A 24,117-nucleotide genomic window follows, 5' to 3' on the forward strand; every position below is an offset into this window, starting at 1 on the left:
TTTCCCTTTTCTTGTTCTACATGTAGAATCACCATGAGTGTGACCTTCCCAGTGTAAGATTACATGTGTTTGTATCAAACACACCACAGATAGGGTTATTGCTGCTAAGGTAATTGTGCAAAATGGTGAATGACTCTCCCCTTGATTTACATTTTTTTTGAATTCTGGGAAAATTCAATGTATAGTTAAAAGTATAAAAATAGTTTGCATTTACATAACAGAGTTAGCCCCTCACCTCCAATACATCTAAATAGGGGTTTCACCTGCAAGAATGTCTGGTAGGACAGTTAGTCAGGAGCATCACAGGGGGCCCAGCCTCCCTGGCCTCCATCTACTCAATGCCAGTCATGCCCTCCATTTGTTATGACGTACCCCTGGGGCTTCGTTCCCTCCACTGAGTACACTAGTCTAGGGTGTGGCTGCTTTTGCCTGGCGCGCACAGAGAGGGAAGCACCACTCTGACCCACCAAGCTGGGCAGGGTGGTAGATGTGGACACTGGAGCAGGAAGCTGGTTGCCAAGCTCTGCTTCATGACCACATGGGCTCCACCTTCCTCTGCATGGTGTCTGCCAGAGGGACAGACAGTCCCTGCTGAAATCAGGGGGCCAGAGCTGGACCAGAGGATATTAATATGATCGAAGCTCTCAATCATCGAGCGCCTGCTATGGGCAGGAACTGTCTCATATGATCCTCGACTCAGCCCTCCGAGGTGGCAGTTTTGCTACCCCCATTTTACAGATGAGAAAGCTGAGGCTCAGAGACGTGCCATCACTTATCCAAGGTCACACAGACTGGAAAGAACAGGGCTAGATTTAATACAGGCCATGCTCTTACCACTCCATCCCGTTGCCCACTGGGGGCAGGCACCTGGCACTTCACAAAACATTCATGTTCCTCCCTCACATTAAACCATGGGGCAGCCCTGTGAGGAGACAGCATTACCTTCTCTATGGGACTTTTGCCCTCTCTGAGGGACCTTTGCCCTCTCTGAGAATCTGCTTCCTCCTCTGTAAAATGAGCAAACTAATTCCCACCTCAGGTGTTGAGTGCTATAGGATATCTACAGCACTGTTGTTATTCTTTGTATCATTATTTCCATTTTACAGATGAAGCTCAGAGAAGAGTCATGGATAGAAAGCAAAAGAGCCAACTAGAAATAAATTTTATTGTTTTTTTTTCTTATTTCAAATTGAAAGCACATTCACTGTAGAAAAATGCTGAAATATTGACAAAGGAAAGTCTCCGATCTGAATCTCACTACACTTTGGGGTTCTCCTGCCAGGATTTCCCATACATACATAGCTATATCTATATTAATGAAAACTAGATCATATTAGGTTGCATTTTTCGATTCACAATAAAGCATGAGAGCTTTCTGCCACAGTAAATAAAGATCTCAATCATGAGTTTTAATGGCTGTGTAGTATTCCACTGAATGGATGTACCATAATAGAGTTACTGTGTCTCACTTGTCAGGCCCTGGGTGGTTGTTCACATACTACCTCATGAAATGCTCATAGAACCTCTGCAAGGCATATGCTTTATCAAGGCCTGCATTTGTGGCTGTGCAGAATGTGCCCTGCACAACTCCAGGGGGTGTCATTCACATAGACAGCAGTCCTGGGCTTTATACTGCCCATTACAGACGAGGACTCTGTAACTCAGAGCATGAAGTGGGTCCCCTAAGGCCACTCAGCCCATAGGTGGTACAGCCTGGCTCTAGCCTCTTCTGTTTCACCCTCCTGTGTCACTCCTGGTGCCAAGCAGGTAAGCCTGCTCTATGGTTAGGGGTGTGAATCAGACCAAGATCCCCTTAAGGAGTTCCCGCCATTTGGATAAATTGCATGTTGTAAGTATGTAGCCCCCCCCACTCACCCTTCTCAGCAGGTTCTTACAGGGAAATTTACAACTTTAATTACCTAATTAGAAGGAAGGTTGTTTTTTTTTTTAACATCTTTATTGGAGTATAATTGCTTGTGTTAGTTGTGTTAGTTTCTACTGTATAACTAAGTGAATCAGCTATATGTATAGGTATATCCCCATATCCCCTCCCTCTTGCGTCTCCCTCCCACCCTCCCTATCCCACCCCTCTAGGTGGTCACAAAGCACCAAGCTGATCTCCCTGTGCCCTGCAGCTGCTTCCCACTAGCTATCTATTTTACATTTGGTAGTGTATATATGTCCATGCCACTCTCTCACTAGAAAGGAGGGTTTAAAGTAAAAAAATTAAAGTTTTTATCGGAAGAAGCTGAAAAAAAAGTACAGATTAAACCCAGAGTAAGTAGAAGCAAAGAGATAATAAAGGTGTGCTCGCTTGGGCAGCACATATACTAAAATTGAAACAATACAGAGAAGATTAGCATGGCCCCTGCGCAAGGATGACACACAAATTCGTGAAGCGTTCCATGTTTTAAAAATAAATAAATAATAAAGTTAAGACCTACAAACAATAGAGAAAATTTTCAAAGCCAAAATTTGGTGTTAGAAAAGATAGCAAAACTTATAACACCCTGGCAAGACTAATTAAGGAAAAAAACAGGAGAAAACACAAATTACTGATATCAGGAATGAAAGAGGAGATATGGCTACAGATACTATAGACATTAAAAATGAGAATAAGGAAATATCATGAACAACTTCAAGCAAATATACTTGATAATGTAAATTAAATGGACAGATTCCTAAAAATCCATAATTTACTTAAACTGAGTCAAGAAGAAATAGAAAAGCTAAATGGCTCTATATTTTGAAAAGAAATTGAATTCATTGTCAAAAATCTTTCTACCAAGAAGACTCCAAGCCCTGCTGGTTTCACTGGTGAGTTCTACCAACTGTTTAAAGAAGAAAAAACATCACTCTTACACAAACTCTTTTAAAAATCAGAGGAAGTAAGAGTGTCTGAGGACGACAGCTGTATAGCTACATACATCCCCATTTTTCCCCCCCCAAAAGAAAAAAACAGGAAGGGGAAAGAATATTCTACAGAAAACCATGCCCCCTGCATAATCTGAAGCAGAAGATGTTGAAGCTGCAGATAACTGTAACAGAAAGAAAAATCACCAATCCCAGTTCACAGTCTCCACCGCAGAGGCAAACCGAGAAAAACTGTGGGACAGACAGAAGACAGAGGCTAGTGAAAGGACCTAAGAGTGATTTGGAGCAACCACCAGAAAGACTAAATCTACTCTAAACCTGAATATACTGGAAAGGATCCAGACAGATCCCTTAGCAGGGACTACAGAGAAGGGATTCAATGTAGGTGTGATTTCAAGGGGCACGGGCCATTCAAAGGGACAGGAACATTTTAAAGGAGGTACCATTTGAAACACAAAGCTTCTTGGGGAGAAGAAAGGCAGAAAGAAAGGAAAAACACCATTTTACAATGAGATCGTGAAGGGAAACCAAGAAAAGTGGATAAAATGTAAATACCTGCAAAACAAAAGAGAACCATAAAGTCAGGGTGTGAAAATGGGAGCTCACCCTTCCCCCATCACCAGAACAAAAGGCTGCTAATGTACCTGGACTTTGCAATACTGGCAGAAGAGGGCACTATTAAGCTGGGACTATTGTAAAATACCCAAGAACACCAACAAGAGAAAAGTCAAGTCCCTGCAGAACTACTATAGAAAATCAGGAGTAGAAAGTTCCCACGTATCTATGAAGAACCACACTGTGCCTCTGAAAACCAACCATGAAATAGAAGAAAATTGTAAGTCAACCCTCCAAACAGAATTAAATATACTCAAATAAGCATCTGAGGATGTGAAAAAACTCTTCGAACCAGAAATTTTAACAAATGCATAAGGGGGAGAACAGGAATGAATGAAAAGGGAGTTGGTTGAAATCAGGGAAACAATGAGAAAAAAGGAAAGACATTGTTATCTCAGAAATGAAGAATAAATTGCAAAGTATCAAATGGAGCATAGTCTTAATAAAAGGCATTTTTAAAAGGAAGGAAAACAACCAAGTGAATGAAAATGACATAAAGAAGTAAAAAGGATCCCTCCAAAAAAGTAGAGGGAAGACCAGCAAAGAAGAAAATATTCATATTATCAGAGCCCCTAAAGAAAAATAAATAAATAAAACAGTGGAACAGAGGTAATATTTAAAACTATAATCCAAGAAAACTTTTTAGAAACAGAAAAAGAGCTGAATATACACATTGAAAGGACTCCTTGGGTACTACGGAAAATTAACCCAGAGTGATCAACTCCAAGACATCTTAGTAAAGATACTAGATTTCAAAGATGAGATAAAATCCTCAAGCCTTCCAGGCAAAAAAAGATCAAATAACTTATAACAGCAAAAGTATTAAACTGGCATCATACTTTTCAAAACTCACATACAAGACAACTATGGGGCAGCATTTAAAAAAAATTCACACAAAGAAGTGTGAACCGAAGATTTGATATCCGGCGATGTCTTCAAATGTGAAGGCTCTAGAAAAAACATTTTCAATATACGAGAACTTAGAGACTTATACAATCTTCAACCCTTTGGAAGAATCTGCCAGAGGGTGAACTTCATCCAACCCATTAACGACTGGGAAGACTTCAGAAAAAGGACTGATGGTGAACACTTAAAATATATATAAGTATACATATAGACCAAAACAAAGGTGAGGAAAAAGAGGACTAATGTAGAAATATGCTACATACTGTTACAAAGTAGAAATCGTTAACCAAAAAATAGAGGAGGCAAGAGAAAATAGCAATAGAAAAAGCTCACTGATGTATGAGCAATAGGTGATAGTAAAGGATACTGGGGGTGAAACCTGGAAAGCCAGATAGTAAAGATTTACATAAGAGAACAAGGGCCTAAGAGCATTTTAAAAAGGTACAAGTATAAAAGTAACCACTAGAATAAAAACATAAACCTTCCTAAATACCAAAATAATAATAATAATAAAAGTATAAAAAAAGAACAAAGAGGGCTTCCCTGGTGGCGCAGTGGTTGAGAGTCCGCCTGCCGATGCAGGGGACACAGGTCCTTGCCCCGGTCCGGGAAGATCCCACATGCCGCGGAGCGGCTGGGCCCGTGAGCCATGGCCGCTGAGCCTGCGCGTCTGGAGCCTGTGCTCCGCAACAGATTGGTTACACTGAACCCCTTCCATCACTGAGGAAAAAGCCAGTGTCTTCACAGGAATAGAGGCATATTCTGAATATGGATTTACTTTTCATGCTTGCAATGCTTCTGCCAGCACCACCATGTGGAAAAAAAAAAAAAAAAAAAAAAAAAAAAAGAATACACAACTTATAGAGATACATATAAAAATATACATAATTATAAAATATATTGTCAGTTAAGACCAAGTATATCAATCATATCAATAAATGTGAATGACCTTAACTATTAAAAGAAAAAGATTTTCAATTTGGCTCAGAAAATAAGACCTACGCACAGGCATACTTTGTTTTATCATGCTTCACTTTGTTGTGCTTCGCAGATACTGCATTTTTTACAAATTAATACTTTGTGGCAACCCTGCATACCCCGTTTACTGCGGATAAAATGCTGTCAAATAGCACGGAATGCTACAGAGAAATCCCTCTGGAAAAGAAGAGTCAACCAATGCTGCAAACTTCACTGTTGTCTTATTTTAAGACATTGCCACGGCGACCCCAACCTTCAGCATCCACCACCTGATCGGTCAGCAGCCATCCACATTGCGGCAAGACCCTCCACCAGCAAAAAAAATTATGACTCACTGAAGGCTCAGATGATGGTTAGCATTTTTAGTAATCATGTATATTTTAATTAAGGTATTTTTTTTTTAGACATAATGGTATTGTACACTTAGTAGACTACAGTGTAGTGTAAACATAACTTTTATATTTGCTGCGAAACCAAAAAACTTCATGTGACTCACTCTATTGTGATATTCACTTTGTTGTGCTGGTCTGGAACTGAGCCTGCAACATCTCTTGAGGTATGCCTGTATGTGCTGTATATAAGAGACACATCTAAAACAAAATGATTCCAAAACCTAAAAATAAAGGGATAGATGATGATAACAATTCTGATATCAGACAAAGTAGCATTCAAGCCCAAATGCATTAAGCATGACAAAGGATGCTTTTTAGTGTTAAAAGCCACAGTTCACAATGAAGATATAACACACACAAAAATGTATGCACTAAATAACACAGCAATAATCTTTACGAAGCAAAGACTGCAGGAGATGCCAGGAGACAGAGATAGAAGTAAACTAACAATAAGAGAAAACTTTACTAAACACATTTATCAATAAAAGTGAAAGAATGAAAATAAATTAATTACATCCCCTGTTTAGAAAAATAAGAAAAACAACAACAAAATGAACTAAAAGAAGGCACAAGGAAGGAAATAATAAAGATAAAAGCAGAAATTAATGAAGTAGAAAATAGAAAACTAGTAGATCTGGTTTTTTAAAAATAATAAATTAAGCAACCTAAATGTCCATCAACAGAGGAATGGATAAAGAAGATGTGGTACATATATACAATGGAATATTACTCAGCCATAAGAAAGAATGAAATAATGCCATTTGCAGCAACGTGGATGGACCTAGAGATTGTCATACTGAGTGAAGTAAGTCAGACCGAGAAAGACAAATATCATATGATATTGCTTACATGTGGAATCTGAAAAAAGGGTACAAATGAACTTAACCTACACAATAGAAGTTGAGTTACAGATATAGAAAACAAACTTATAGTTACCAGGGGATCAGGGGGTAGGGATAAATTGGGATATTGGGATTGACATATACACACTATTATATATAAAATAGATACCTAATAAGGACCTACTGTATAGCACGGGGAGCTCTACTCAATGCTCCGTAATGGCCTATTTGGGAGAAGAATCAAAAAAGAGTGGATTTATATATCAGTATATGTATAACTGACTCACTTTGCTGTACACCTGAAACTAACACAACATTGTAAATTAACTATACTCTAATAAAAGTTAAAGTAATAATAATAATAAATTAAAATGCTAGGTTTTTAGAAGTAAAAATAGGCAAATCACCAGATGATCAAGAAAATAAAAGGAGGGGGGAGAACATGCGAATAGCACAATTAGAAATGACAAAGGGGAAATAGCCATTGAAGCAGAAGACATTTTTAAAAATCATAAGAGATTATTTTTCAATCCTCTTTGCATATAAATTTGAAAACCTAGATTTGAAAACCTATTTCCTAGGGAAATAGAGATTGCTAAAATTGACCCCATTTGATTTAGAAAGCTTAAACAGGCCAATTTCCATAGAAGAGATAGACAAAGTTATTGAGGAACTACCCCACAAAAAAACAACAGACCCAGATGGTTTCTCAGAAGAATTCTACCAGACCTTTGGAACCAGCTAGGCCCAGTGCTCTATAAATTATTCCAGAGCATTGAAAGGGGAGGAAACTTTTCTAACTCATTATATGAAAAGTATAATATTGATACCTAAACCAAATAGACAATGCAAACAAAGAAAACTACAGATTAATATCACTCATGTGTATTGATGCCGAATTACTAAATAAAATATTAGCAAACTCAAATCCAAAATATTAGAATCCACAACCACATTAAGAAGGTAATGTGGGCTTCCCTGATGGCGCAGTGGTTGAGAATCTGCCTGCCAATGCAGGGGATACAGGTTCGAGCCCTGGTCTGGGAAGATCCCACATGCCACGGAGCAACTGGGCCCGTGAGCCACAACTACTGAGCCTGCGCGTCTGGAGCCTGTGCTCCGCAACAAGAGAGGCCGCGACAGTGAGAGGCCCGCGCACCGCGATGAAGAGTGGCCCCCACTTGCCACAACTAGAGAAAGCCCTCGCACAGAAACGAAGACCCAACACAGCCAAAAAATAAATAAATAAATTTATAAAAAAAAAAAAAAACGGAGGTCTGTCGAAAGGGATTCCCCCTCACAACCACAAAATAATAACAATAATAGTAATGGCAACAACAACAAAAATAGTAACACCATCCCCAGCATTTAAAAAAAAAAAAAAAGAAGGTAATGTACCATGTCCAAGTAGGATTTATTACAGGAGTAATGTAAGGTTGATTTAACACTAAGAAAGCCATTAATATCACACACTGTATTAATAGCCCAGATAAAATAAATCATAAAATTATCTCCATAGATACTGAAAAAGTCTTTGAAAAATTCAACATTTATTCACAGTAAAAAAATCAAGTAAATGGAAATTGAAGGATATTTTTTAAAATAGGTATGCATATCAAAGTTTAAAAAGCAAGTATCTATGATATTCCACCCATCATGTAAGAACGGAGATAAAAGAAAATATGTCTGTGTGTTTGTGTAAAAATAAACAGAAAATAAATAAATAGAAAGGAGAAAACGTATTAAGTTTTATCAATAATTATTAATAATTAAGAATTATTAATAAAATTATTAATATTTAATTAATTATTGAATGTTGTTAATTATTAATAATAAACTTGTTTATTTATTTAAAAATAAATAGGAGAAACTAGAGAAGAAAGAGCATGGTTACCTGAAGGGGTGGGTAGAAAAGGGATAGAAAAGGGGGAAGAATAAGAAGTAAGGATGAGAAGGAAGCACCCCTTCCCTGAGTATATATCTTTATTAGTTCTGACTCTTAGAGTCACAGTAATATTTCACATACCACCCCAAATAAATAGTTGCCTTTTGTGGGTGGAACCAAAGTGTAATACAAACAGTGACAAACGAACTTAACTATATTACAAACTGAACAATGCAACCATTCTTAAGAGAATGGGGAAGAAAAGAGCTAACATAAGTGAATTTCAGGAAGCAGTATGTTGACTGGAAGCTGTAAGGCTAAAAAAAATTACTGTACCCTTGTTGGTAAAAGGAAATGGGTAGCAATTCTAAACTGTTACATGGGTATGTTAGGATTGAACAAACAAGTCAATATAGATAATTTGAGGCAGATTTTTCACTGCCTGAAAAAGATGTTACAAATAAGGAAAGTAAAGAAGCTAGAATGAACTGTATTAGAATTGGAGGTATAAGTATGGACTTATGGTTTTATTATTTATACAGGCAGATATAGACACATAAGCATGTATGTTTGTGTGGGTAAATATACGTATACATGTTTCCTAGCTTTGTGTGCTGAGAGGGTTTGTGAGCAATGATACTCCAGTAGCAATGAGCATACCTAGTGGTCAGATCTTGGTTTCTAAATGCCATTTAGAAAGGAGCCAGAGCCCCTTGGAGAAGCAATTGGTTTGAGTGCTGGCGAAGGACAAGATGAAGTTGGAACATATCTTGGTGCCCCGAAAATAAGAACGTACTCAGAAAAATGTTGGAGGTATATGTCAAAAAGACACAGGAATCAATCTGAAGACGTTCCCAATGGCCAAACCAGGGATAATTTGAATAGCAAAATAAATAAAGATAATATTGGCTTATGACCCCTAGAATAAACTAAGTACCCAGGAGTCCATACCCGAAATTACTAAAAATGGAATAAATAAGTGGGTGTGACAGGGCAGCTCTTTCTTACAGAAAAATTCTAATTAGTAAATATAGAAGGAATGAAGAAAATATAAACCCATTAGGCAAACACCATAGGGATAATTGTTGCAGGCAAGATCCACCAATGGATGATAAAATCAATGGGTAAAGGTTTGACTTGAAAGAGGATATTTTCATGATCTCAAAGTACCCTCCCCAAGATGGTTACCAATTACAAAGGGAAACATGGTAACTTTATAGTGGAGAAAACTGGCATTCACCAGCTTACCCAAATGATCAAGGTAAACATCTCCTGTACTAAGTTTTATTGACATCCTTTGTCCCCTTATATGATAAACTGAGAAAGACACAGTATCACTTCTATAGTTTTCTTTCCAAAAATATGCATAATCTCAGTTTAATAATGAGAACATCAGACAAACTCACATTGAGGAGCATTCTGCAGAATAATGACCAGTACTCATCAAAAGGTCATGAAAGACAGGAAAGGGCTGAGGAACTGTCACAGGATGGAGGAGACTAAAGACAGACAGCCATGAAGTGCAAAGTGGAATCCTGAATTGGATACTGGGACAGAATAAAGGACATAAGGAAAAAAACTGATGGAATATGAGTAAAGTCTGTAGCTTAATTAATAGTATTGTACCAATGTTAATTTCCTAACTATTAAATATTAAATGCTTTACCCTAAAATCTGAAACAAAGCAAAGATGTATGCTGTCTCCACTTCTGTTCCATATAATACTGGAATTCCTAGAGAGTGTGATAAGGCAAGAAAAATAAATTTAAAAGATTAAGATTGGAAAGGAAGAATAAAAACTGTCTTCATTCATAAACATCATGATTGACCACACAGAGAAGGCCTAAGAAACCTACAGAAGAAAATTACTAAGTGAATTTACTAAGGTCACAGGATAAAAAGATAATAAACAAAAATCTATTGTACTGTGTATATGCTAGCAACAAACAATTGGAAAATTTTAAACTTCTGATTTTCACAAGACACAATTGAAAAAATGAAAAGGCAAGCCACAGACTTGGAGAAAATATATATAATACTTCTCTCTCATAAAGGATTTATATCCCAGGGACTTCCCTGGTGGTCCAGTGGGTAAGACTCCAAGCTCCCAATGCAGGGGGCCTGGGTTCGATTCCTGGTCGGGGAACAAGGACCCGCATGCATGCTGCAACAAAGAGCCTGCATGCTGCAACTAAAGATCCCGCATGCAACACAAAGACCCAGTGCAACTAAAATAAATAAAAACCAAAAAAAAAAAAAAAAAAGGTATAGAAAGGATTTATATCCCAAATATATTATAAAGAAGTCTCACAACTCAATAAAAAGGAGACAACCCAACCAAAATTGGCAAAGACTCAAGAGGCATTTCACAAATGGAGATATTTGAATGGGCAGTAAAGATATGTGAAGACATTCTGCATCGTTAGTCATCAGGGAAATAGAAATTAAAAACAGAGTGATAAAATAATACTTCAGGCCTACTATGTTTAAATTTAAAAGACTGACAACATCAGGGACTTCCCTGGTGGTCCAGTAGGTAAGACTCTGCATTCCCAATGCAGGGGGACTGGTTTGATCCCTGGTCGGGGAACTAGATCCTGTGTGCATGCCACAACTAAGAGTTCGCATGCCACAACTAAGAAGCCCGTATGCCGCAACTAAGAAGTCCACATGCCGCAACTAAGAAGTCTGCGTGCTGCAACTAAAAGATCCCGCATGCCGCAATGAAGATCCTGCGTGCCACAACTAAGACCCAGCGCTGCATGCATGCATGAATAAATAAATAAATAAATAAATGACAACATCAAGTGTTGACAAGGATGTGGAGCCACTGGAACTCTCAAACATTGCTGGTAGGAATGTAAAATGGCCCAGTTAACTTTGGAATTCAGTTGGGCATTTCTTAGAAAGTTAAACATATAATTACCATATGACCTGGGAATTCCAGATAGGATGGATAAAGCTAATCTAAGGTGAAAAAATATCAGATCAGTGGTTGCCCAGGGCAAAGACAGGGAATGAGGGTGGAGAGACTGCAGAGGGGCCCCGGGGGATGATGGAAGTATTCTATATCTTGATCGCAGTGGTGGTTATCTGGGTGTATCCACTTTTCAAAAGTCATTGAACTGTACACTTAAAATGAATGCTTATTATAGGTAAATTAGACTTTAACAAGGCTGTTTTTAAGGTAGAAAACAATCAGAATGAATGTTTTTTGAACACTTACCTTTTTAAATGCTTTCCATATTCTGTATCATCCCACTGAATTCCCCAAACCACCCTATTAGGTAGGACTACATTGTTCCCATTTTCTAGCTGAGGAGACAGAGGTAGAGCTCACAGTAAAGAATGAGGATCTGAACCCTTGACCACTGTGCTACAGGGCTAGAACATCACAGTCTCGCCCTTGACATTAATAAAGCTTATCCTGAGGATGTGCTAACAAGCCCTCTACTGGGAGCAGTTAAGAGAAGTGAGTGTGGATCTGGGAAATGAGAGGAGATGCCCAAAGGAAGAGGTGGCCTGGGGGGACCAGCATTTGTCCAAGCCTGGACTTATAAATACTTACATAGGAATCGTTGGGTGCCTGGTCCTTGCCTCACCCTAGACCGACTGAATTAGAATGCCTGGGGTGGGCCTGAGAGCCTGCATTTTAATAAGAATGTCCCCCTCCTACCCCCACCTACCCCAGTAGGAAGAGTAGAGACAGGTCTGTGCAGAGGAAGGTCTGGGTGTCAGACCAACCTGAGCTTGAATCTGACTCTTCCAGACCCTTGCTTCCCCCTCTCTGCCTCAGCTTGCTCATCTGTACAATGGGCATCATAGTAGTACCAATAGCATGAGGTGGCTGGGAGACTTACGTGATCTGAGTGAGAATTAGGCAACCTGGCACAAAGGAAGCACTCAATACATGTTGGATTAAAATAACAATTGAATGCGGCATTGAACTCCACTCAGCACCTTTCTCTCTCTTTCCTCTCCAGGCCCCGGCCTGGCCTTTATCGCTTACCCCAAGGCTGTCACCATGATTCCCCTCTCCCCTCTGTGGGCCACCTTGTTCTTCATGATGCTCATCTTCCTGGGCCTGGACAGCCAGGTAAGAGGGGAGCCCAGGCTGGAAGGGCAGGGAGCCAGGTATGTCACTCTTCAGAACAGCTCTGAGACCTACACACAACGTCCTGGTCCTTGTCGTCAGAACCGCCCAGACCCTGGAGGACACGGAGACGGGGAAGAGCATCTTCTTCTTCCTTCCTTTATCTCTGGATTGGGGCCCCGTGTCATGCCACTGGCTGCCACATGGGTCCTCGGTACCACCACCAGCTACCGCTGCCCCGACATTCTACCTGCCTGCCTCTCTTCTCACTGTGGGCTTCTCCTGACCCACCCTCCACTTGGCAGCCCGCCTTCCCCCGTGAAGGCTGTAGAGTTAGAACTAGCAGTTTGTCTGTGCACGTTTTCCTTTCTCTCCACACGAACACGTGCACTTACACCTTCTCACACTGTAAAACCCACCCAGCCCGCCCTCCCACCCTCCTCCAATCCTCTCCTTGGTTTTCCTGCCAGAAGCCTGTGGCCTCCAGTCTCTCTTCTGTCCCAGAAATCTGCCCCTTGCCCTGCTGCTCCATCGTGGCTGGGTTTCCTAAGAACCCCAGAGAAGGTTTTCCAGCCCAAGCCAGGTGCTCTGCTCTCAGACAGGGGTCTCTTGGCGAGATGCTGCCCACGCCCCTACCGGTGACCTTGTGCGAGTCACGTAGCACCCAAGCCTGGTGGCTGGTGTGTCTGTCTATTCAGCCAAGTCCTATTTCTTCCCCTGGATGGTTTCTCAGAAACTGCTAAGCCGAGCTGCCGAAGCACCGGGTGTTTTTGCTGATAATCATCCCATCCATTGTTGCGGGCAGAGGCCTCAGGAGGGATTGGCAGCTTGTGTGACAGTGACAGGCCCGCTTCTGCAGGGCGTGTGGGGTCTGGGCCTCGGCTCTGTGAGCCCCTGGGCTGAGCCAGGCCAGCATTAGGACGGAGACACTTGGTTTGCAAAGGGGAACTGGGGGCCCAGAGGCCTGGCCTGGATGGCTGCTCTGCTCACCCTCAGGTGTAAATGGCATGGGCTTTGTGCCTGGGGCTGTGTCCTCAGTTCTCAATCATGATAACGACATGGGCGGGGGGGGGGGGGGGCCCCTTTTTTTTTTTCTTTTTTCGCGGAGGAGAAAAGAGGGCCTCAGCAACCCAGAGAAATCTGTTAGAGATTTTGGAAAACTCAGTATGTGGTAGTGGAAGCTGTGGTGGGGGGGGGGGGGGGGGGGGGGGTCCCCTTTTGTTATCCTCATTTTGCAGAGGAAGAAAGTGAGGCTCAGAAATGCTGAGTGACTTGCTGGGACATGCACCCAGGTCTGTGTGCTTCTTAAGCCACCTGCTCTGATGTCACTTCAGTTTAGGTGCTGGATCAACAGGCTCCCTGGAATCTCCTTCCTTCCCTGGGGACCCTGGAGAAAGGACGAGCATGGCCAGCCTTGCTGCAGAGGCAGGGCAGCCTGGAGGTTAGGAGTCCAGGTGTTGAAGCCAGACAGGGCTGGGTTTGAGTCCCAGCTGCACGACTCTGGCCAGCTGTGTGACTCTGGGCTAGTCACCTCACCTCTCTGTGCTACAGTCCCTTTGCACAATAAGGATAGAAATCCATACCCTAAGGAGGTGGACATGAACCAGAAAGGATTTGGAGCCAAAGAATGGCTCCAGGGAAGGAGGGAAGTGCCCCACAGAGGTGACAGCCAGCCTCTGGAACAAGATTGCCTGCTTCAAATTCTGGCCCTAATATGTTATACCTCTGATCTCAGGGAAAGTTGCTTACACCCCTGTGCTTCCGTGTCTTCATTTACAAAACGGGTAATAATGGGACCTAACACCTAGAGATTAAATAAATTAATATCTGTTAACTGCTTAGAGCTGAGCCTGGCACATGACAAGCACCATGTGTTTGCCACTGTTGTTCTTATTCATTTATTAAACATTTTCTGAGTATCTCCTCTGTGCCACTGGAAATAGATGAAAAGGACGTGGCCTCTGCCCTCCAAGGTCTCACCTTCTTGCTAGGAGACAGATCAACAGCAGTCACGGGCCCCACGAGATGAGGGATATGGACGAGAGGGAAGAGAGGGGAGATCTGTTCTGCCCAAGTAGGAGGCAAGGAGGAGCAGCGAAGAAAAGGCTCATGCAGGAGGTCTGCCCACAGTGCTGGGAAAACCCGGGCAGGGGGGTAGGGGTGTGCTGGGATATTTGGGCTGGGTGTTGATGGGTGAGTAGGACTGTAACTTATCCCATACCCAGCCCTGTCTCATCACGGTGGGACACAGATGCCTAGTGGCTCAGGCTCTGCCGCTGAAGCCTGCCCAGCCCAAACGCAAGAGCTGGGTGTTAGCTCACCTGACTGCCCTCCCCCCAGCAGAGGGTCACTTGCCCACCAGAAGCAAAGGGCAGGGGAAATGTCACAGGCCTGGAGGACAAAGCAAGTCAAGTCCCACCCACAGACCAGACCAGAGCCTGCCAGCAGCAGAGCCCTCAGCTCTCAGGACACTTACAGGGACTCCCATCTTGCTTCCCAGGCAGACGCTGGGTCTCATTTAAGTCGTTGACCCCAGCACAGGGCCCAGCACATAGGCACGTGATAGGCAGCTTCGGGGGAGAAGGAATTCTAGAGTCAGGAGACCTCATTTCAAGTCCTGACCCTGCCACTTCCTTGCTGAGAGACTTTGGGCAGGTCGCTTTCCCTCTCTGAGCCTCAGGGTCCTCATGTGTTAAATGAGCCTGCCGGAGTTCTGTAAATGCCGGGATTATTGTTTTTATTCTTGGGTCCTCCATCAGGGTAAGTGTGGGAATGAAGGTGAGACCCAGTGGAAAGGAAGCCCAGGGTTTAAGGCTGCTGTGCTTGCCTGGAGTCAGGGCCAGTAAGAACGGCCTTTCTCTTGGGTTTCACACCATCATTTCTACCCTGTCCAGTTTGTGTGTGTGGAAAGCCTGGTGACCGCTGTGGTGGACATGTACCCCAAGGTCTTCCGGAGGGGCTATCGGCGGGAGCTGCTCATCCTGGCCCTGTCGGTCACCTCCTATTTTCTGGGCCTCGTGATGTTAACGGAGGTGAGTGATAAGGATACAGGTAAGTGATGTGAACAGGGTAGCGCAAGGGTTAAGCGCCTGGGCTTTGGGTTAGTGGATCTGGCATTGACTAGCTGTGTGACCCTGGCTCCAGGTCCAGCACTTCTCGGGGACTCCGTGTTCTTATGTTTGTAATGGGTTGTTGTGAGACTCCATGGAAGTTTTCATAAGCCCTTAGCACAGTGTCCTTCATGTGTAAGTGCTCAGCTCAAGGTCTCCACTTCACCGCCAGAGGGAATAAAACTCCCAGAGGGAAAGGCTGGGTTTACCTGGTCATCGTGAACGTCTGGATGCCGGGGCCACCCCTTTTAGTAACTTCTGGGTGAAGGGGACAGTGTCAGCTACGGAACCCTCAACTAGTTACTATTATCGGCCTCAAGTTCAGAGGAGGCTTTTCTGGGGCATCACTGAGAACAGGCGTGAGGAATTGGGCACCTTCAGGCACTGTGTGTTCCCACCCCAGCCCTTCATGTGTACCCTCTTCTTGTCTCTGCCTGGGGTCAGGAGGGGCTCATCATGACCCTAAATTAAGAGTGTCTCATAAAGCCATGTTTCTCTTCCCTCCTGCAGCCATCCTGTCTAATAAATACTTTCTTAAGTACCTTGGGAAGGTGTGATTAGATATCTTTTTAGCCACACTCAGAAAATTAATTAATTTTAAAAGCCAAACCACCCCCCACCAAAAAGCCTAAAAACTGTTGTCTAGGGACAAGAAGAGGTTTTGTAAGAAACCTGGAAAGAAATGAGGGAATTCAGAATCTGTCAAAGCAGCTGATATGGTACTGAAGTCGGTCTGTTGATCGTCATCCTCCACTTCTCAGTTCAAATGCCACCTCCTCCTGGAAGCCTCCTCTGCTTTCCTTCCCACTCAGGACTTCATTCTAAGCTCAGCTCAGCCTCCCTCTGGCCATTACAATGACCTGTCTGTTCACCTGCTGCCCGCACCAGGCCCCGAGGTCCTCAAGAACAGGAGCTGACCTTGACCTGCTCTGCACCCTTGGGACCTGGCATGGGGTGGGCTCTGGGGCATGGTGGCTGGTGTTATTACTGCTCCTGGTCATCGTCACGTTAATGGGAGTGATAATCAGCATTTGAGCAAATGAATGGTGCAGCACTTCCCGTTTCCTCCTCTGCTCTCCCCATACGGAGAACCAGGGAGGCAGTGAGCAGGGCCTCATTAAGTGCTGATTAATTAGGCAAAGTAGAGTGTTTTTGTCACGCACAAATTGGGGGGTTAACCTGATGCCTTAAAAAGGCTGGTGGCGCTACAAGAAGGGCAGGCATTGGCGGGCGTCCCCGGCTTGCAGCAGGCAGGTAGAGCGCCCTCCTGGACACCGGCCCTGGGTGCCCTGCTCACAGAGCCTTCCAGCCCACCCTCCTCAAGGCCTCAGGTCTGCCCCGGGGCACCTGGGGCCCCAGCCCATTAGGGAGCCAGCGCTGCGTCTGCCCAGGACCAGCGTGTCCTTGAGTGATCACACGGGTAAGTTCAAACTGCCAAATGGGCCCTGTCGGCCTCAGTAATTGCTGGCAGGATCTTTTCCCTCGTATAAACACATTTAAAGCTCTGCTCTAGGGAAAAACTAGTCCACAAATATCTGATCTTCCACTGAGGCAGTGTGATGGGTGGTGAAGGGCACGGGCTCTGCAGCTGGACACTTGGGCTCAGTCGTCAGCCCCACGGCTGGGCAGCTGGGTGACCTGTGGTGCGTATTCTCACTGGCCCGGGCCTCGGGTTCCCCCACATGAGCACTGAGGATAACTGTCGCGCCTGCCCTGTGATCACACTGTGCAGGAACAGCTAGACCGAGACCTGGGACCAGTTACAACAGAGCTGGCACTTGGAGAGCACTGTGTTAAGGCTTCCTTCTGGGTTTTTTTAATGTATGATGTTTGTGGAAGGAGACCCTCGGGAGAGCAATTAGGAGGGCAGTCCTGGGTTAAACTCAGAAAGCTCCTTACGCTCAGAGACCCGAATGCCTGCCATATTTGTCACAGACAGGAGGCCCCAGACCAGATATGGCCCAGCGATCCATGTCGTTTCCCCCTCACTGTGATTTTTTAAGAAGACGAAGAGGTTACCAAAATTAAAGAGAAAGATTTCTCAAGAAAATTTAGATTTTTGGCATCTTCCAGAAAATCTGCAGACCTGGCTGCCCAGGCCTACGTCCCCCAGCAGCAATCGACTGGAGTTGTGTGGCCATGTGGGGCCTATGATCTCTAGTTAGCCACAGTCCCCACCACTCCCTGCTGTCACACACTAGGACCACTTGGACTCAGCACTGAGATGTTGCCCCTGATCTAGTTGAAGAGATGAATGAGGAAACAAATAGTCCCAGGGTGTGGGGTCTTTCACATGACAGAAGGAGGCCCGAGGGCTTGGGGAACACAGAGAAGGTTAGTCCCAAGAGGTCCCCGTGGCAGACACATAAGAAGGCTGACCAGGCTTCATCCTGGCCTCTTAACCCCGTCTTTTCCTGGCATTTGGAACACCTCCCCCAACCCGACCCTCCCTCCCTTTTGTACTTTTATTTCTGCTGCTTTTGATTGTCCCGCTAAGGACTCTCGTTGTGTTGTAGGATTTTCTTTATGGATCCCAACCCTTCCCACACCTGCATCTGGCCTCCCCTCCTCTGCCCACCCAGACGCCTCCCCTGCCTCCCGGAGATCCTTCCAGATCATCTTGGCCAGCCAAGCTTGCACCTCACTGGCCTTCCACTGAACTTAATCATCAGAGATTTGCATATCACAGAGCTGGCCCACTTTGTTCCTGCATCCCACAACGATTGTGCACCTACTGTGTGCCGAGTCTTTGGCCAGAAACAGGGACACAGCTGTGGACAAGCCATTCAGAGTCCCCCCACCAATGGGGCACTCACTCCATATGATTCAATTTGCACTTACGGGGACATACTGCAAGTCGGGCCCTGCTCTGAGGGTGGGAGACACACAGAGGACCAGTGCGGGGGCCTTCCCAGCAGGAGCTCAGAGCTAACAGAGTAGCTGATGGCAGAACACTTTTTTTTTTTAAACTATGAATCCTTAAAATGTGCTATGGAGGCCCAAAGAAAGAACGAGGCTGTCAGGGAGGGCTGCTTGGAGGAGGTGAAATTTGAGATGAACTTTGAAGGAACTTACCCAGCGAAAGGGAATAACATATGCAAAGGCACAGAAGTGAGACAGTCCCTTGGTGTGTCCAGGAGGGAGCATGTTGAGGGGGACTGTGGGAAGGGGAGCTGAGGCCCAGTGAGGAGGGCAGCCCTGGCTGGCAGGCTGAAGGAAGCCAAGGGGTAATCGTAAACTGTAGAGCGACACGGTTGGATTTGCAGGTTGGCAAGGTCCCTGTGAAAGCTGGTGTGTGGAAGGGTAGGAGAGGGATGCTGGAGGCAGGGAGGCCAGTGGGGAGGCTGTCACAGCCACCTGGAGAGAGGTGCTGAGCCTTCCCAACCTCCAGTCTCTGGTCTTCTGTGTTATCTCTGACGTTTGGGGAGCAGGGACAAAACCATCGCCATCTCAGCAACCCCCAGAGGGTGGTCTTAGGGGGCGCCCAGGTGTGGTGGGCGCAGTGTTCCAGGACCCCGGGGAGACCAGTCTGTCCTGGTGGAAGTGAGTCCCGGCTAGTGGTAGCCGCAGGGCAGAGAGCCCTTCCCAAGGCCAGCTGGCTGACCCTGCTCTCCAGTGTGTCTGTCACTCTGTCCATATTTCTGTCCTCTCACTTCCCAGGGTGGCATGTACATCTTCCAGCTCTTTGACTCCTACGCCGCCAGTGGGATGTGCCTTCTCTTTGTGGCCATCTTTGAATGCATCTGCATCGGCTGGGTGTACGGTGAGTAGAGGCTGAGCCCTCGCACACCCTAGAGGCCACCATGGTGCCCAGCACATGGGCACCCGGGACCCGGCTGGACCTGGGTTCCCTGTGGCTGGTCTCCGTCTGCATCAGCCTCTTCGTCCTCCCCTCAGGGACTTCTTGTCCTTTCCCACTTGTCGGGAGACCCTCCTGCTTTTATATCCCTGCAGCAGAGGGAGGGGTTCCAGGCTCAGACACTGTGACCTTGATTCTGTCCTTCTGCCCCTGATGCTCAGTTTTCCCATCTGCAAAATGGAGTACTATAAAAAATCACCATGTCTCCGAGCAGGAGGTAGCGTAGGCAAAGCAGCTGGCCCAGTGCCCGGCCCTCAGTCAGCACATGCCTTCTGGTTCCCCAAACCAGAATGAGTGCGTGAGGGTTGCTGGTCTGAATGATGATGCACACTCCCAAGTGTGGTTCGGGAATAGACACCCCACAGGCCACCCGTCTGGCCCTCACCCTGCCCCCGTGCAGGTCAGCCAGCCCCTGGCCCTGCCTCAAAGGGACCACCTTCCTCCTTTCCCCCAGAAACTCCTGGCTGTTTCCTGGACCTCACTGCCCAAGGTCAGAAGGGGTCTTCCCAATATTGAACCAGAGTCCCTTCTACTGCAGTTTATCCTGACACCTCACATATGTAACACCTTGGTAGTTTTTAAGCGGTAAATAGGGTTCCTGCCGCAATGTGTCTTGGGCTGGGGAAACCAGACATTCATAGCCTTCCCTCTGAGTCTTGTACAGAAATCTTCTGGGGTGTGTGTGCCCGTCTTCTTTATTCTGGACAGGAAGCAACCGCTTCTATGATAACATCGAAGACATGATTGGCTACCGGCCGTTGTCACTCATCCAATGGTGCTGGAAAGTCGTGACCCCCGGGATCTGTGCGGTAAGGGCCCTGCCAGGAGCCGCCTGCAGCCCACCCACTCACGTACTTCTGCACCCCAGAGCCCAGACCTGGCCGAGGCCGAGACTGAGGAGGTGATGTCCCCCTGGGGACCCTCTGTGCTCTCAGAAGGTCCGAGGCACCTGACACCTTTCAAAGCTGGCATTGTGGGGACAGTCTCTGGGCTTGGCCAGGGGGCCTCCCCAGGACCCCAGCCCTGCAAGCAGCTTGCTGTGTGATTGTGAGCAAATCACCTCCCTTCTTGGGACCTCAGGTTCTATGCCTGCATATGTATAGAAGGCGGCTGGGACCTGCCTCTGCGGGGACCGAGGGTCCCAGGAAAGGCACTGGGCTCTGCTGTTCACAGTGGAGTAGCAGTGTGAGGGTGACGAGGGGCTCACGCTCTGCCCCTCACATCGGACCGGGGGAGGCCTTTGTGAGAGGATGTTTAATTAAAAACACGAAACCGCCTGCTCTTCGCCCAGTTCTTGGCCCTGGAAGTATCTCAGAGCATCTTCACAAACCGTCTTAGTTCTGAAAGGCGGCTTTGAGACCAGCCCTGAGAGGTAGCTAGGAAAAAATAATACTTCCTGACTGGGCAGAGGCTGGGCATGCGGCTCCTGGGGGTCAGGGAGGGGCTACCGGGATCTGTGGGGGTCAGTTCCCCGTGTTTCTCGCTGTGGACCCAGCAGGGCCTCGCCTCTCCGAGGCCGCCACACGGGGTTGACTGTCTCCCCTGCTGGCTGCCCACACGCAGGCTGAGGGCCGCCCCAGGGACCTTTCCCCGTCTCCCCGCAGGGCATCTTCATCTTCTTCCTGGTCAAGTACAAGCCCCTCAAGTACAACAACATCTACACCTACCCCGCCTGGGGCTATGGCATTGGCTGGCTCATGGCCCTGTCCTCCATGCTCTGCATCCCGCTCTGGGTCTTCATCAAGGTGTGGAAGACGGAAGGGACACTGCTGGAGGTGAGCAGCCTGGGAGGAGGGGTCAGGAAGGGCGGCTCAGATGTGGGGCGTATGGCTCAGGGCAGGACTGGCAGTGCTGGGAGGGCTGGTGAGTGTGGGTACAGCCATGGGCACGTCTGGGTCCCCGCTTCCTCATCTGGGCAATGGGTGTGATGAGAACGTGCCCCTTTGTGTCTCCCAGGGAAGCCTGGCCAACTCCTCACTGGCGGGTATTCGTCAGTACTGCTGTGCTGAAGCCTCGGGGTTGAGACATTTTCCCTGAGCTCAGCCTCAGTTTCCTCATCTGTAGAATGGGTCAACGGCAGTCCCTCACTTACAGAGGTTGTTTGAGGACTCAGTGAGTATGCAGAGGGAAAGCGCTTAGACCAGGACCTGGGAGAGAGAGAGAGACCAAGTGTTAGCTCTTACTGCTCTGTTGATTCTGTTCATTAAGGACCCCATTCCCAGGGCACAGGGAGAGGGTCTGACGTTTGTGGAACATCTATCCTGTGTCGTCACTGTGCCAAGCTCTCTCTGTGCTGCATCTCCTCTAGTCCTCAGAGAAATTAAGTCATTCGCCTAGGATCACACAGCCAAAAATTAGCAAACCAAAATTTTTTAACAATTTTATCGAGGTGTGTTTTCTGTATCATATCATAAAATTCAACCATTTCAGGTATACAATTCAGCGGGGTTTTTTTTTAGTAACTTTCTGTGTAGTGCAGTCATCACCATAAATCAGTTTGCAAATATTTGTATTTATTTATTTTATTTATTTATTTTTAAGATCCCTGGTGCCCGTTCCCAGTAAGCCCTGTTCCCAAGCCCAGACACGCACAAATCTGTCTCTGTGTGTGTGCCTCTTATGGTCGTTTCCTGCCAGTGGAATCCTGCAGTATGTGGTCTCTTGGTAGCAGAGTGAATTCGGACCCCAACCCGTCATACCCTCCCACCCACTCTCTCTTCACTCTCCTTTCCCACCCGCTGGCAGATCAGAAGGTCTGAGTCAGCTTCTCGCCCATTTTGCAAACTGTCTGCTGTGTGCCAGACGCTGCTCTAAGCCGTCTACAAGCACTAGGCCCCTAAATCCTCACAGCAGGCCTGTGAGGTGGAGGAGCTTCCTGTCCCCATGTCACAGGTGAGGAAGCTGAGCACAGAGAAGTGAAGCAAGTTACCCAAGGGCACACAGCCTCTGAGTGATGGGGCAGGTACCCTGTGCCCCCGCCCCCGCCTCGTTCCTGCCCCAACGCAGCACCCCAGGGCTCTCGGGGCTGACCTGCGTCTCACGAGCATGCGGCCTGTGTGCAGACACGCACAGGCAAGAGCCAGCTCTCCTGCCCACCCAGGGGCCTGAGCTCCAGAAAAGCCAACATCCAGCCAGGAGGGGCAGGCTGAGAGGGAAGGTCCCTTTCTCCAGCCTGCTCGTGCCCTCAAGCAAGTCAGGGTCCTCCGCTCCTACAGGGAATGTAGGTCAAAGGCAGTTGTTAATTCCGGTTTGGGACCAGACGTGTCCAGAGGAGAGCAGCCCTGGAGCCCTAACCCCTTGGCCATGGCAGGCCCCTGCCAGTTAGTTCACCTCCTTCCATTTCCAGAAGGTTCTGCCCGCTGGTGGGAAGGATCTGGAAGGAAAAATGGGGTCAGAGAATTGCTGTGAGGATGGGTAGCCTGTGCTAAGAGCTGTGGATGGGTCAACAAATCTGAGGCCACCTCATGACAGCGCTAGAGGCAGGTGCCACTGTGACCCCCTTTGACAGATGAGGGAACGAGACACAGAGGGTTAAGTTCTTGCCCCAGTTAAGTGGTGGGACTGGGAGTCAAGCCCAGGTGTCTGGTTCCAGAGCCCGCGTTCCCAGCGCCTGTCCTGTGTCAAGAGCCTAGCACCGTGCCTGGCACCCAGGAGGTGCTCGGCATTGCCGAGGGGTGGGCGGGGGTGCGGGATCTACCTGTTAATCCCACGGGGGCAGGATAGGTCCAGCCTCTCTCAGGCACGGCAGGATCTGAAAGAGAAAACAGAACCTTGACCATAAGAAACCAGCCACCCCAAAGTCTTCCCAGCCTTCCTGGGGAGAAGGTTTATGCCCAGGAAAGGCCTCCCAAATCCTGGCCTGATGTCTTCTGGAGGTGCACATGAGGCTGAGGTGTGGGACCCGAGGCTGGGCCGAGGGGGCAGGAGCGTGTGTCCAGGGTCTGCCCGTGGCCTCCACTCCCTCATCGGTAGAGTAGACGATGGCCACCCTGTCTGCGCCCGGCCCAGAGCCGGCCACTCTGCCAGGCGGCGTGAGGCTGTGGCCTTAGGGATAACGTTTCCGTCTTCAGACACACACCGCCTGTTCCCCTGGATGGGGGAGCGTGATGACAGCCTTTTGTGGGAAACGTACCTGTTTATCCAGCGATCATTATATGAACGGCTCTGGAGGTGCCGTAGCTCATCCTCACAGCAGCCCTTCGGGCAGGTACTCCTATCCCATTTCACAGATGGGAAAACACAGCCCAGAGATGTTAGGTGACTTGCCCCACATGTAGTGGGGCTAAGCAGCGGCTCACACCCCAGCTTCTCTGTCTCCATGGGAGGAGGGGTGCAGCAAGCAGCCCTGGGTACAGCTCTCACATCCTGGCCACCTGCAGCGGGCCAGGTACAGGGTGGGCACTTTGGCTCACTGTCTCCTTACTCCTCATCCAGTGATAGCAGTGGGTACCCTGGTGTCCCCATGTCCGGGGGTGGGGGCGGGAAACGGAGGCCCGGAGGTCCACGCATCGTCCAGGACAGAGCTCTAAGTGGCAGGGCTGGGGATGGTGGCTTCACTGCCCC

General features: G+C 46.8%; 1 protein-coding gene across 1 annotated transcript in view; it reads left to right on the plus strand.

Moving 5' to 3' along the window:
• SLC6A11 (solute carrier family 6 member 11) overlaps positions 1 to 24,117 on the plus strand; it is a 120,996-nt gene that overhangs the window by 96,634 nt on the left and 245 nt on the right. Inside the window, exons 9-13 of the mRNA XM_007453051.1 lie at positions 12,476 to 12,588; positions 15,480 to 15,617; positions 19,356 to 19,458; positions 20,263 to 20,363; positions 21,159 to 21,329. Of these exons, the coding sequence (XP_007453113.1) occupies positions 12,476 to 12,588; positions 15,480 to 15,617; positions 19,356 to 19,458; positions 20,263 to 20,363; positions 21,159 to 21,329 (626 nt within the window). The remainder of the gene's footprint in view (positions 1 to 12,475; positions 12,589 to 15,479; positions 15,618 to 19,355; positions 19,459 to 20,262; positions 20,364 to 21,158; positions 21,330 to 24,117) is intronic.

This window comes from Lipotes vexillifer, unplaced genomic scaffold (genome assembly GCF_000442215.2).
Source record: "Lipotes vexillifer unplaced genomic scaffold, Lipotes_vexillifer_v1.1 scaffold1272, whole genome shotgun sequence".
Lineage (NCBI taxonomy): Eukaryota > Metazoa > Chordata > Mammalia > Artiodactyla > Lipotidae > Lipotes > Lipotes vexillifer.